Source organism: Eptesicus fuscus, chromosome 1, assembly GCF_027574615.1.
Source record: "Eptesicus fuscus isolate TK198812 chromosome 1, DD_ASM_mEF_20220401, whole genome shotgun sequence".
Lineage (NCBI taxonomy): Eukaryota > Metazoa > Chordata > Mammalia > Chiroptera > Vespertilionidae > Eptesicus > Eptesicus fuscus.
This window is the reverse complement of record NC_072473.1, coordinates 133,965,233-133,977,944: the sequence shown is the minus strand read 5'-3', so window position 1 is coordinate 133,977,944 and position 12,712 is coordinate 133,965,233. Positions and strand designations below refer to the sequence as shown.

Genomic DNA, 12,712 nt, shown 5'->3' with positions numbered 1-12,712 from the left:
CCCCGCGCGGAGACTCACTTGCCGATCACCTCGCACAGCTCGTACACGTCCTCGAACAGCACGTCGTCGTCGGCCATGGTCCGGAGGGGACAGTGGCCGCAGCGTGGAGGGCTCCGCAGACGGGGGTGGGGGCGCCAAAGAGCTCAGTGCCCGGCCCCGGGATCGCCTCCTCCCCTCGGGCCGCGCGAGCCCCTCGGTGCCGCGGACGCCCGAGCGGGGCTGCGAGGCCCGGAGACTGCGGCGCCTTCCTCTGCGGGCGGCCGCCCCGGCGCGCGGGCGGCGGGGCCGGGGCGCGGGAGCGAGGGCGGCCCGGGCCCGGCGCCGCCCGCCCGCCCGTCCGCTGCTCCTCGCGCTGCTCGGGCCGCGCTGCCCGGCGTGCGGCTCCTCGGGGACCGCGATCGCCGCCCGTTCAGCCCGCGCGGGCCCGAGGCCGCGAGCGCTCCCCCGGCGAGGCTGGCTCCGGCGCGGCGCGGGGCGGCTCTGCCGACAGGCGGGGGGGTGGGGGGCCGCGGCGGGACCCACGGAGCGACGATCGCCGCTCGGGGAGGTGGCGGCGGCAGATCCGCGCCGGGGACCAGGAGGCGGCGGCAGAGACGCTCCCTCCTCCGCCTCCTCCCGCCGCCGCCGCCCGCCGGGGAGTGGGAGGGAGGGGGCTGCGCGGGACTGGCTGGCCGTGCGGGCGGGAGCCGCGGCCGCCGCCTTCGGCTCCTCCTCCTCCGCCCGAGCCGCGGACCAGCTCGCCGGCCTCGCGCACCCGCCTCGCGCACACACGCCCGCCTCCCGCTCCGGCCTCGGGCCCCGCAAGCCCCGCCCACTCCCGCCCGTCGGGCGGCGCGGGCCCCGGGAAAGGGGCCGGGGCTGAGCGGCGCATGCGCGCGCCGCCCGACACGTCACGGCGATCGGGCGGGCACCGGGGAGCGGGGAGGGGTGGGGGGCCGGCCCTTGGTGCGCGCGGGCGGCCGCGGCCGAGGTGGGGGCGGGTCGGGGTCGTCACCACCCCCCCCCCCCCCCCCCCCCCCCCCGAGCCGCGCCGCGCGCGGGGCCGGGGACAAAAGGGCCGCGACCGAGCGCACGTGTGGGGCGATCCGCAGCGGGAGGCTCGGAGCCCCGGCCGCACCCACCCCCTCCCTTTGTCCCCCCCCGCCCCCCCCGTCGGCCGGCCTCTCCCAGGTTGGGCTGGGAACGAGCCCCAAGGAATGGGCCGGCTGGAAGAAAGGGGTCCAGGTTGTCGCTCCAGACCGTGCTGGGCGAGGATGCCTTCAGTGCCACTGCCATCCTTTCATGACAGCCAGGGCTGGGGCGGGGGTGGGGGGAGGGCGCCCACCTATAAGTAAAGACCAGACAAGAACGAATGGCAATTTCTAGACTTAGCTCCTCCCGCAGGCTGCCCCAACTCAACAAATAGCTGTCCGGCACCTGTCCCCGCTACAGACAGCCTGGAGGGGTCGGGAAGGCAGGGACACAGACTTGAAGCCCCTCTGTATATTGCCCGCTCCCAGGCCCCCAGGACCTGACCCTGCCGTCTACACAATTCGGGATCGAAATACAACTCGAGGGCGTGTGCACGGGGTCAGCCCGGGAGTGGGCTGGGTGGTGCCGCCTTGCTAGGTTGGATTCTTTGGGAACGTTTTTTGTTCCACTGAGCATGTGCGGAATGAGCCCAGGCCAGCAGACAGGTATATGCCTCAGTTGATGACCAATAAAAAAGTCTTTGTTCCTCTGCACAGCACGAGTGCCCCATTAGTTCCTAAGTCAGCTTCTAGGCATCCCCGGGTGAAATTGTCAGCTGAGAATTTTTTTAAAAAAAGAGAGAAAGAAAAAACGTTCTGTGCAAACCCTGGACCACGCCCTCCAGATGCTCCGAGATCTACCGGTGTTAAGGAGTTGAGTACTAAACCTTTAAAAACTGCAAATCAGAAGGCAGATATAATTGTCTGAGAAGGCTTTCTTTTCCTAAAGACCTCGGGCATTCTCCAGAGAAGGGAGCTTTAGAGCCCGGGAAACAGCGCCTCCACTGAGGGTCCCACACATCCAAGTCACTCCCCCCAAGTTGGCCCTGAAGTGACCGTGACCCTCACAGGTCACCTTGTCAGCTTCGCATCCTCTCCCCAGGCCCAGGCTGAGCTATGCCAAGGCTTGTCGACTTCATTTCGGGGTTATTTTCCACAGAGGCCTGTCGTCAGAGGTAGAAAAGGACACTCTGTAATAATAAGAGCGTAATATGCTAATTAGACCAGACAGCCGAACAGCCTTCTGGACGTCCTTCCGGACGACCTTCCAGATGAAGCTGGGGCTGCGAGAGCTGAGCCCCTTGCACGAATTTCGTGCATCGGGCCTCTAGTTATAAAATGAAAGAACGTGGAATGGAATCAAAAAAGACGACTACAAAGGTAAGCTTGCAGTCTGCTGGTGGAATCACCACCTGTTTAGATCTGGAAAGAGCCGTAGAGGTCAGCCAGTCCAGCTCAGTCATTTACAGAGGGGTGGGGAGTGGGGGGCAGGGGGTTGCTCTCCCAAGAGCCATTCTGCCCCTCCACCATGAGGTAGCTGCTCTGGGGGTGCGGCGGGATTGTAACCATCTCACCTGGAGAGGTGGGCCCTGATTAATTAAACTAATAAATGCAGCCCCTTTGGCACAATATGGGCCTAACTTGATCAGCTCTTGGCATTCCCTGGTCTTGATTGGTTCAAGGTCTTCCAACCACCACAAAGCTCGGGACTTGCCCTCTACTGAATAGGAAATCCTCTCTCCTCGCCCCCTTCGCCCCTCACCGCCACACTGGCCTTGAGTGAAGAGGCATCAGCTTCAATGACGGCCGTTAGACATCTGGCAGCCACGAGGGGAGGCAGACCTAAGATGAAGGTGGAGCTGAGGGGCAGTGGGGTGGAGATGTCTCAGTGACATGACCAATCTCTTGTTTAGCCAATGCTCTACACTGTCCCATCGTATAGCCGTGGTCGGCAAACTGCGGCTCGAGAGCCACAGGCGGCTCTTTGGCCCCTTGAGTGTGGCTCTTCCACAAAACACCACGGCCTGGGCGAGTCTGTGTTGAAGAAGTGGCGTTAGAAGAGGTTTAAGTTTAAAAAATGTGGCTCTCAAAAGAAATTTCAATCGTTGGACTGTTGATATTCGGCTCTGTGGACTAATGAGTTTGCTGACCACTGGTCTAAGGAGACGAATATCCTTATTGTTTAAGCCATTTGGAGCGGAGTTTTCTGTTACTTTCAAAGAAAGCATCCTACAAATGATACAGCGGGCGAAAATGAATTCGGAGACAACTATATGTTCATGATTACATGTTTAGCTGAACATCTAATCTGAACCCGCACCTCTCAGCTCCCAGTGCGGTATTTAGTCATGGAGAAGTTATCTGCCACACACACCCCTCAGAATTTGTACTATGCATTGTGGACCGAGGTGGCCCCTCTCTGCTTCTGCAGTTAAAACGACCAAACCTGCCCTAGCCGGTGTTGCTCAATGGATAGAGCACTGGCCTGCGAAGTAGGGGGTCCCGGGTTCGGTTCTGGTCAAGGGCACGTGCCTGGGTTGTGGGCTCAATCCCCAGTAGGGGGCGTGCAGGAGGCAGCCAATCCATGATTCTCTCTCATCATGGATGCTTGTATCTCTCTCCCTCTCCTTCTCTCTTCCTCTCTGAAGTCAATAAAAATATATTTTAAAAAGATTGTAACTTTTTAAAAATGACCTAACCTTTAAATATATATATGTGTGTGTGTGTGTGTGTGTGTGTGTATACTAGTAGCCCATTTGCAGGAAAAATCCTGCAAGCGGCCATGGCCGCATGCGCTGCCGCTTCCACCGCTGTTGCGGCCGCCGCCCCTGCACCCGCGCCCCGCTGCCACCCGCCCCGCTCCGCCCCACTCTGCCCTGCAACGCCCCGCCCCGCCCGGGCTTTCCCTCTGGCAGCCACCTTGCTTTCCGCTTTTCCTCCGTCTTCCTTCTAAGTTGTCTTCAGTCTTCACTCCTCCCTCCCTCTGCTTATGCAAATTAACCGCCATATTTGTTGGGTAATTTGCATACTCACCCTGATTGGCTGGTGGGCGTGGCTTTGGCTGGTGGGCGTGGCTTGTGTGTAGCGAAGGTGCGGTCAATTTGCATATTACTATTTTATTAGGTAGGATTTTTTACTTCAGAGAGGAAGGGAGAGATAGAAACATCAATGATGAGACAGAACCATTGATTTGATTTGGTTGCCTTCTGCACGCTCCCCTCCCCCCCACCCCCCGCAGCCAATGGAGATCGAGCCCACAACCGGGCATGTGCCCTGACCAGGAATCAAACCATGACCTCCTGGTCCATAGGTCAACGCTCAACCACTGAGCCACGCCAGCCGGGCATAAAATGGCCTAACCTTTTCAATAAGGATAATTCTTCTCTGGGTTTCTTCCAAAAATCTAATACGCTTCCTACGAATAAGCATATGTGTAAATGATCAGGTGTCAACACTTTAGTTCTGTTTTCCTTTCCACAAAGAAAATGCTCAAGTAACTGGGGCCCCGTTAGATCGTGTTCAGCTGTGAAGAGCTGCGTCCTCAGTAGCAGTGGCTGAAACCAATGAGGCATGTGTCTTGCCTGTAGAGCGAGGAGTCTGGAGGTGGGTGGGTGGGGACTGACACTGATCAGCCACTCAACAGTGTCATCGCTGACCCAGGTTCGTTCTTTCCTCTCTGCTGCACCTGATACACTGGCTTCTCCTGGTCGGGCTCGCTGCTTCATCATCCGAGATGGCTGTCACAATTTCCAGCATCAAGCTGCCTTCAAAGGCAGGAATCAGGAAGGCAAGGAGAATGGGCAAGGCCGTTGTGCTTCCTCGCCCATCTCTTAGTAGGGAATCATATATCCTTCCTCATCTCACTGCCAGAACAGTCACGTGGCAGCCCTCCCCTGCCAGGGGAGCTGGGAAGTGGGCAGCGGCCTTCTCCCGCCTCCTCTTTGAAGGTGGGCAAGGGAAAAGCAGGTGGAGAATGCGCTTTGGCCACCAGGTAGCAGGATTTCCAATACTAGGGAGATTATCAATGAGCTAATTCTACTAGTTAATGTAAGTATGCCTGGAGTATATCCTTGATAGGCCTTTAAAAAACTCAGAACCATCTGAAGACCCACAAGGATGGGGCTGATGCCGAACAAATTTGCTTCTCAGATGTCAGTGAAGATCTTCACAATTGCTTTCAACATTCTCAGGTTGGGCTCTAACTTAATTTCAAAACGACACAGATGTAACAGAGGAAAACACGATAGAGAAAGATTAGCAAGAGCACAACGCAGAGGTTAGCCTGGAGGCCTCCTGGAGGCAATTCAGGGTGGAGCCTCAGCCTGTCTCTAGGATTGTCTAAGCGTATAAATTATTGCTGAATTACTGAATAAAATTAAAATGACACTGTCTTAAACTAGAACAAAGTTATTGCCTGTTGGTATGAGCTGGATGCTCTAAGCTCAAATGAAAGATGCCACCAATCTCTCCGGGAAAAGGTGCATATACTAGATTTATATTCCAATATCATGTTGCAAATCATTTATTTGATATCCATTCACAGAGGCTGCAGCTACAAACAAGGCAGGCATGGTTTCTGCCCTTTCCAATTTTTAAAAATTTTTTATCAAATTTATTGGGGTGACATTGGTTAATAAAATTATATCATTTTCAAGTATACAATTTTATGATATATCATTGTATATTGCATTGTGTGTTCACCATCCAAAGTCAAAGCTCCTGGCACGATATATGTGACCCCCCTTTACCCTTTCTTTCCTCCCCCCATCCCCCTTTCCCTCTGGGAAACCACCATACTGTTGTTTTAAAAGCAAAAATAAATGAATGGGACTAGATCAAACGAAATACCTTCTACACAGCAAAAGAAACCATCAAAAAAAACGAAAAGACACCAATCGTTTTAAAGGCTTCACCCATTAAAATACTGAGGATTTGCCCTGGCTGGTGTGGCTTAGTGGATAGAGTGTCGGCCTGTGGACTGTAAGGGTGTCGGGTTCAATTCCAGTCAGGGGCACATGCCTGGGTTGTGGGCTGGATCCCCAGTGTGGGGCGTGAAGGAGGCAGCCAATCCATGATTCTCTCTCATCATTGATGTTTCTCTCTCTTCCCTCTCCCTTCCTCTCTGAAATCAATAATCCTATCTAATAAAAGAGTAATATGCAAATTAACCATCACTCTGCTACACCAACAAGCCATGCCCATCAGCCAATCAGGAGTGAGCATGCAAATTAACCCAACCAAGATGCTGTGGCCATGGAGAGAGCAGGAGGCTTGGGTTTCCCCGGCAATGGAGGAAGCCAAGCTTTCCACACACCCTGGCCGGCCCTGGCCTCCACTCAAGGCTACAAAGTTTCAATTATAGAAGATAAATAAATCCCAATAAAAATGGTGGCAGCCACGGAGCTGGAGAGAGCAGGAGGATTGAGTTGCCCCCGGCGATGGAAGAAGCCAAGCTCCCACAGCCCTGGCCGGCCTTGGCCTCCGCTTAAGGCTACAAAGTTTCAATTATAGAAGATAAATAAATTCCAGATACCAGGGCCTCCGCTTGGGTCGCCGGGGGGCATGGCCGGCCTGCAAACCACCACAGGCCCCTTGCCCAGGCCGCCCCACACCCCAAGGGAACCCCCACCCTGATCTGGGACACCCTTCAGGGCAAACCAGCTGGCCCCCACCCATGCACCAGGCCTCTATCCTATCTAATAAAAGAGTAATATGCAGATTGACCTTCACCCCAACACACAAGATGACTGCCCCCATGTGGTCACAAGATGGCTGCCCTCATGTGGACACAAGATGGCTGCCACAAGATGGCCAGCAGGGGCGGGCAGTTGGGAGGGACCAGGTCTGCAAGGGAATGCAGTTGGGGGCAATCAAGCCTGCAGGGGAGGGCAGTTAAGGGTGACCAGGCCGGCAGAGGAGGGAAGTTGGGGGTGACCAGGCCTGCAGGGGAGGGCAGTTGGGGGGACCCAGGCCTGCAGGGGAGAGCAGTTGGGAAGGACCAGGCCTGCAGGGGAGGGCTGTTAGGGGTGACCAGGCCTGCAGGGGAGTGCAGTTAGGGACAAACAGGCTGGCAGGGGAGCAGTTAGGCATCAATCAGGCTGGGGGTGATCAGGCTGGCAGACAGAAATGGTTAGGGGCAATCAGGCTGGCAGGCAGAAACGGTTAGGGGCAATCAGGCAGGCAGGCAGGCGAGCAGTTGGGAGCCAGCAGTCCTGGATTGTGAGAGGGATGTCCGACTGGGATCGGGCCTAAATGGGCAGTCGGACATCCCTTGAGGGGTCCCAGATTGGAGAGGGTGCAGGATGGGCTGAGGGACACACCCCACCCCCATGCATGAATTTCGTGCACCGGGCCTCTAGTAATAATAATAAAATACTGCAGATTTCAGTGGCACTAGTCTAATGTGTTGACTAAGCTCCCCCAAGCCCCATCATGAACGGAATCCTGTTTTAAGTAACTTTCCCCTTTGTATTTGGTGCACACTGTTCTCCCCCTTCGTTACTTTAAAAATGCAGGCCCATCTGTACTAAATATGAAATCTCTTGAATGGTTTTCACTGACACTGTAGATGCTCCACTAAAATCCCCTCCAACCCCTTTGCCTGTTCTGTGCGCCCCTCCCCCAGCTTCAGCAGGCTTTTGCTCCCAAAGTCCATGCCTGTGACTTCAGAGGACTTCCCAGGAGCTACTGGGATCATTTGCCCACAGGGGAGTGCCTGGGAGTCCAGGTCTCCCTGATTGGGCTGTTAGTGCAGGAATGTGAGTCCAATCCCCTTCCCCAGGGGAGAGGGGGCCTCTGAGGGGTCCCTGGCAGCCTGAGCTCCCCTCCTCAGCACCAGTTCCTTCCCTTTCCATGTCTGACTTCTCCCCCAGGTTTCTTCTGGGAGTCATGCCTTAATGAAGCCTTTGCCCATTAGGATCTGCTTTGGGCACTCCCATGTCGCCTGGGGGTGTGTGAAAAAGATGAAAACTGCTGATTCCTGGCTCCTACCCAGTCCTTACTGATGGGAATCTTTGGGAGCATGTCGCAAGGATCTATATTTTTGTAAGCTTCCTAAGTGAGTCTTGTCCACCTAAAAATGAAGACCCACTTCCCTAACACTGGCCATTGAAGAACCTGGCTCAACAAAAGGAGCCAGGGCTGACTTCATTACTCGGGTGGAGAGACCATAACAAATGTGAAAGAATACTCAGGGAACAGAAGAGGATCTGAATAGAAATGTTTCTTTTTGTCAACCTCTCTCAAAAGATTCATTTTACCCTTCTTCCTTTGATATCAACAAACAAGTCACTGGAAACTTTTGTCTGACAGAAACAGAATTGCCTTTGGACACAGTACAGTGCCTGTATACAATGAACATGTAACTCAAAAGTTAATCAAACTATATCCATTCATTCAGCCACTTAAGATCACAAGTGCTCAGAGGCCTCCTAGAGATGCAACACTGTACTCTGTGCTAATGGGGACTTCAATAGTCAGGATTCTTCTGGTGGCAAGTGACAGAAAGCTCAAGCCAGTAAAACAATAGCGAACCTTTGGCTCACATAACTGAAAAGTCAGACTCAGATGAGGTCACGGAAGATCCACTTTCTCCCAGCTTCATTATTGTGCACTCTGTGGTACTGGCTTCATTCTTAGGTCCTACAGGATGACCCCTCCCCTCCAGCTCTATTTTCTCCCCTTGATGTAACAAAACAACTGCCAGCATTGCAGCCTTCACCACCTCGTATATCAACATCCAGGAAAGGGAGTCTTATCCAGGAGGTCTTGCCTATGTTCTAGGATTCACTCACTCTCTCTCATTGGCCTTGGATTCAGGCACATGACCATCCCTGAACCAATGACTGTAGTCAGGAAGAGAGAGTCACTGAGTAATCAAGTGGGGCATGGGAATCCATCTCCTGGCTGAGAATGGAGGCGTAGGAAAAGGCCTCAAAGGGAAATTAGGGCACTTTAGGCAGGAGAAGGGCAGCATGAATGATGGGAAGGGTTCCGGTTCCCCTACTCACCCAAATACTGGCATTGGCTGTTTCTCAGCACTTTTTTTTTTCCATTTTTTTTTATTGATTAAGGTATTACATGTGTCCATATCCCCCCATGGCCCCCCACCCCTCTCCCATACATGCCCTCACCCCCCCCCCAGTGTCTGTGTCCATTGGTTATGCTTATATGCATGCATACAAGTCCTTCGGTTGATCTCTTACCTCCCTCCCCCCCCAGCCTTCCCGCTGTAATTTGACAGTCTGTTCAATGCTTTACTGCCTCTGTATCTATATTTTTGTTCATCAGTTTATAATGTTCTTTATTATCCACAAATGAGTGAGATCATGTGGTTTTTCTCTTTCACTGACTGGCTTATTTCGCTTAGCGTAATGCTCTCCAGTTTTACTTTTTCCTTGTTCGCTAGTCATCAGATCTTGTCAATTTTGCTTTCAACTTTTCTTTCACATTCTCTCTTTCTTTGTTGCCCCATTTTACACATTGGGCTCCTGCCCTCCAACTACTTTTCCCATACTGCTCACCATGGAGAAACCCAATTCAGGTCCATGGAAGAGATTTCTCAGCATCTAGGGCAGTGCCTGGTTTGTAGTCGTTATTCAAAAGGCATTTATTGAGTGATGAGTGAATGAATAAATGAATGAATGGCCTCATAGCCCTTATCACTTCCTGGAACTCTCTTTCATCTGTCTTAGTTATAGCCTTTCTCCTTCAACCCCTGAACCTAGAAAGTGTCTGGAACATAGTAAGTACTACATACATGTTTGTTAAATAAATAAATGACGATGTGTTTCTTGAGTTGGATTAGAGAATCAGTCATTAGAAAGAGATCAAAGAGCCAACAGAAACAGTTAAAGTGGTTGGATTCTTGGGAAGAAACTGCCTAACAGAAAAAAAAATACAATTTTCACAGAGGATGGGAGAGTCAACAGTATCAGAGCTAAAAGAAGTATCAAAGAGAGCAGGGACAGAAAAAAAAAGGGCATTGGATTTATTTCTACTAATTGCAAGTTGTTCTGCTGGCTATCTTTTGTGTAGATAAACCAGAATAAAATTTCACACAGCATTCGGAATTTTCCCTTCTACCTTAGCTATGAGGGATTTCGAAGATAGCATGACAAATTCATTTGGGATCTCCTCCTTAATGTCCTTTTCTGTATTTCCTGGTGCTCTCTTTCCAGGCTGCCACTAAACTGTCGCACTATATGGTAAGAATGCACGATTGGCTGCAATGTGTCCAATGGGTGACTTATATTGAGCCCAGCTCTGGCTAAGTTGCTAAGAGTCATGTGAGTCACTCAGACCTCGATAGGAAGGAGTCTAATTTACTGTGTTAAGTGCACTGTGGAAAAGGTCAAGTGATTAATAAGTCACCAATATGAAATACAAGCCTATCAACACTGGTAGGGTTAATCATTTACCATCAGGAGGGAGCAGATCCTGAGGGTCTTTTCTGGCAAGTATGAGCCTGCAAAACTCTTAAGGAGATATTTCCTGCTTACCATACATTCTCAGAAATTATACCTTTTTTTTTTTAAATGGAGACTCTTTTCCTGAAAAATCTTTATTCCCATAGAGATAATCTATAATGTCAGCATCTGCACTAATAAGATGTTTTCCATTTTGATCAAGAGAAAAAAGAACTCTTAGCTTTTCCACAGGCTGTTTGTGGTAATTCCCAGGTCTGATAGGAACCCTTCAATGATATTTTCCTTAAGTATCCTAATCAAATATTTCCCATTCAAGCTTCTTTACCCTTGTTATCTATTTTAAATTGTTTTGTAAATGGAGACAATAGCTAGGAAAGTAACCTTTAAAAAGACAATAGCAAACCAAACAAAGGGGAAACGATAGAGAGTCTAATGGTCTGTAAAGAAATAACAGAATTGCCCTGGCTGGTCTGGCTCAGTGGATAGAGCATCAGCCTGCAGGGTCCCAGCTTCGATTCCAGTCGAGGGCACATGCCCTGGTTGTGGGGGTTGTGGGCTCGATCCCCAGTAGGGGGCGTGCAGAAGGCAGCCAATCAATGATTCTCTCATCATTGATGTTTTTCTATCTCTCTCCCTCCCCCTTTCCCTTTCTTTCTAAAATCAATAAAAATATATTTTTTTTAAAAAAAGAAATGACAGAAGAACCACTTATTGAGGGCATATCATAAATGTCAGACACTATGCAAAGATGTTGCACATATTTCATTTAATCCACATAATAACTTTAACGGATAGTTATTATTGCCCTATTATTTTACAGATGTGGAAACTGAGACTTGGAGAGAGGTTGAGTAATGTGCCAAGGATTACACAGTTAGAGATGAACCAGTGTTTCAACCAAGTCGATCAGATTCCAAAGCCTGAATAATTGCACACCCTGATATTGGCTTTCTTGTGTTTCTCTGAGGCAATACGTTTTTTTCTTTTTTATTCAGATTAAGCAAAGTGAATTTCAGGTAAAGGGCAAAATAGGTTGACTAGCAATAGCAATGATAACGATAGCCCCTGCTTATTAAAATTTTTATTTAGTGCCAGGCACTGTGCTAAGTGTTTTCAAGCATTTATTTGCTCATTAAATTAAAATGTATTGAGCCTGTATTATATACTAGAACTAAGGGGATAAAAGTCAGCAAAGTCAACACGATTCTTGTCCTCTTGGAGCTCATAAATTAGTGAGAGAGGCAGCTATGAATCAAATAACCAGAAAAACAAACATAGAATTATCTTCACACGGTGCCAAGACCGTTCAACAGGGAAAGGATGATGTGTTCAACAAAGGGTGTTCGGAAGACTGGATCGCTGCATGCGAAAGAATACAGTGGGACCCTTACCTCATACCATCTAAAAAGAACTCCAAATGGATCAAAGACCTCCAATTTCAAAATGCTTAGAAGAAAACATAGGGAAAAGCTTCATGCCATTGGATTGGGCAATTTCTTTGACATGACACCAAATACACAGGCAACAAGTTATAGTAGATAAATTGGACAATATCAAAACCAAAAAATTCCGTACATCAAAGGACACAGTCAACAGAGTGAAAAGGCAACGTACAGAATGGGAGAAAATATTTGCAAGTCGTCTATCTGATGTGGTTAATATCCAAAATATATGAAGAACTCCTACAACGTAACAACAAAAGAACAAATCTGGGGGTGGGAAGATGGGTGAAAAAGCTGAAGGGAAATACTAGTAAGAAGCACAAACTTTCCCTTATAAAATAAATTAGCCACAGAGATGTAGTATACAGCACAAGGGATCTATATATATAAAACCCTAATATGCAAATAGACCGAACGGTGGAACAACGAAATAAGTGGTTGCTATGACGTGCGCTGACCACCTGGGGGCATGTGTGTGGAACGTGGCAGGCATTGGCAGCAGGCAGCAGAGTGTAGAACATGGCGGGTGTTGGCTGCAGCAGGATGGTGGAGGAGGTGAGCAGGGGCACCAGACCAAGGCGGGGTGCCGGTCACTGTCATCAGGGCCAGCCTCTGGTGGTTACTGAAAATTCTTTACTCCCGTGCACCGTGGTCCCACCAGGCACTTGCACCTGCGGCCAGCGCCGGCCCTGCTTGTTCCCGCTGCCAGAGTCCTGCGCCGGCCCTGATTGCTTAGCACTGTCAGCGGGTGCAAGCAGCAGCTGCCAGCCCCAATCGCCCCTGAGGGCTTCTCCACCTCCCCCTGCTCCTGAGGGGCATTCGGGGCCAGCAG

General features: G+C 50.9%; 1 protein-coding gene across 7 annotated transcripts in view; it reads right to left on the bottom strand.

Annotated features, from left to right (window-relative positions):
* Positions 1 to 759, bottom strand: part of CASK (calcium/calmodulin dependent serine protein kinase) — a 291,959-nt gene extending 291,200 nt beyond the window's left edge. For all 7 annotated transcript variants that reach the window (XM_054714350.1, XM_054714353.1, XM_054714355.1 and 4 more), the window contains exon 1: positions 19 to 759. In XM_054714350.1, coding sequence (XP_054570325.1) covers positions 19 to 77 — 59 coding nt within the window. In that variant the 5' untranslated portion in view covers positions 78 to 759. The remainder of the gene's footprint in view (positions 1 to 18) is intronic.
* Between the last annotated feature and the right edge of the window lie 11,953 nt (positions 760 to 12,712).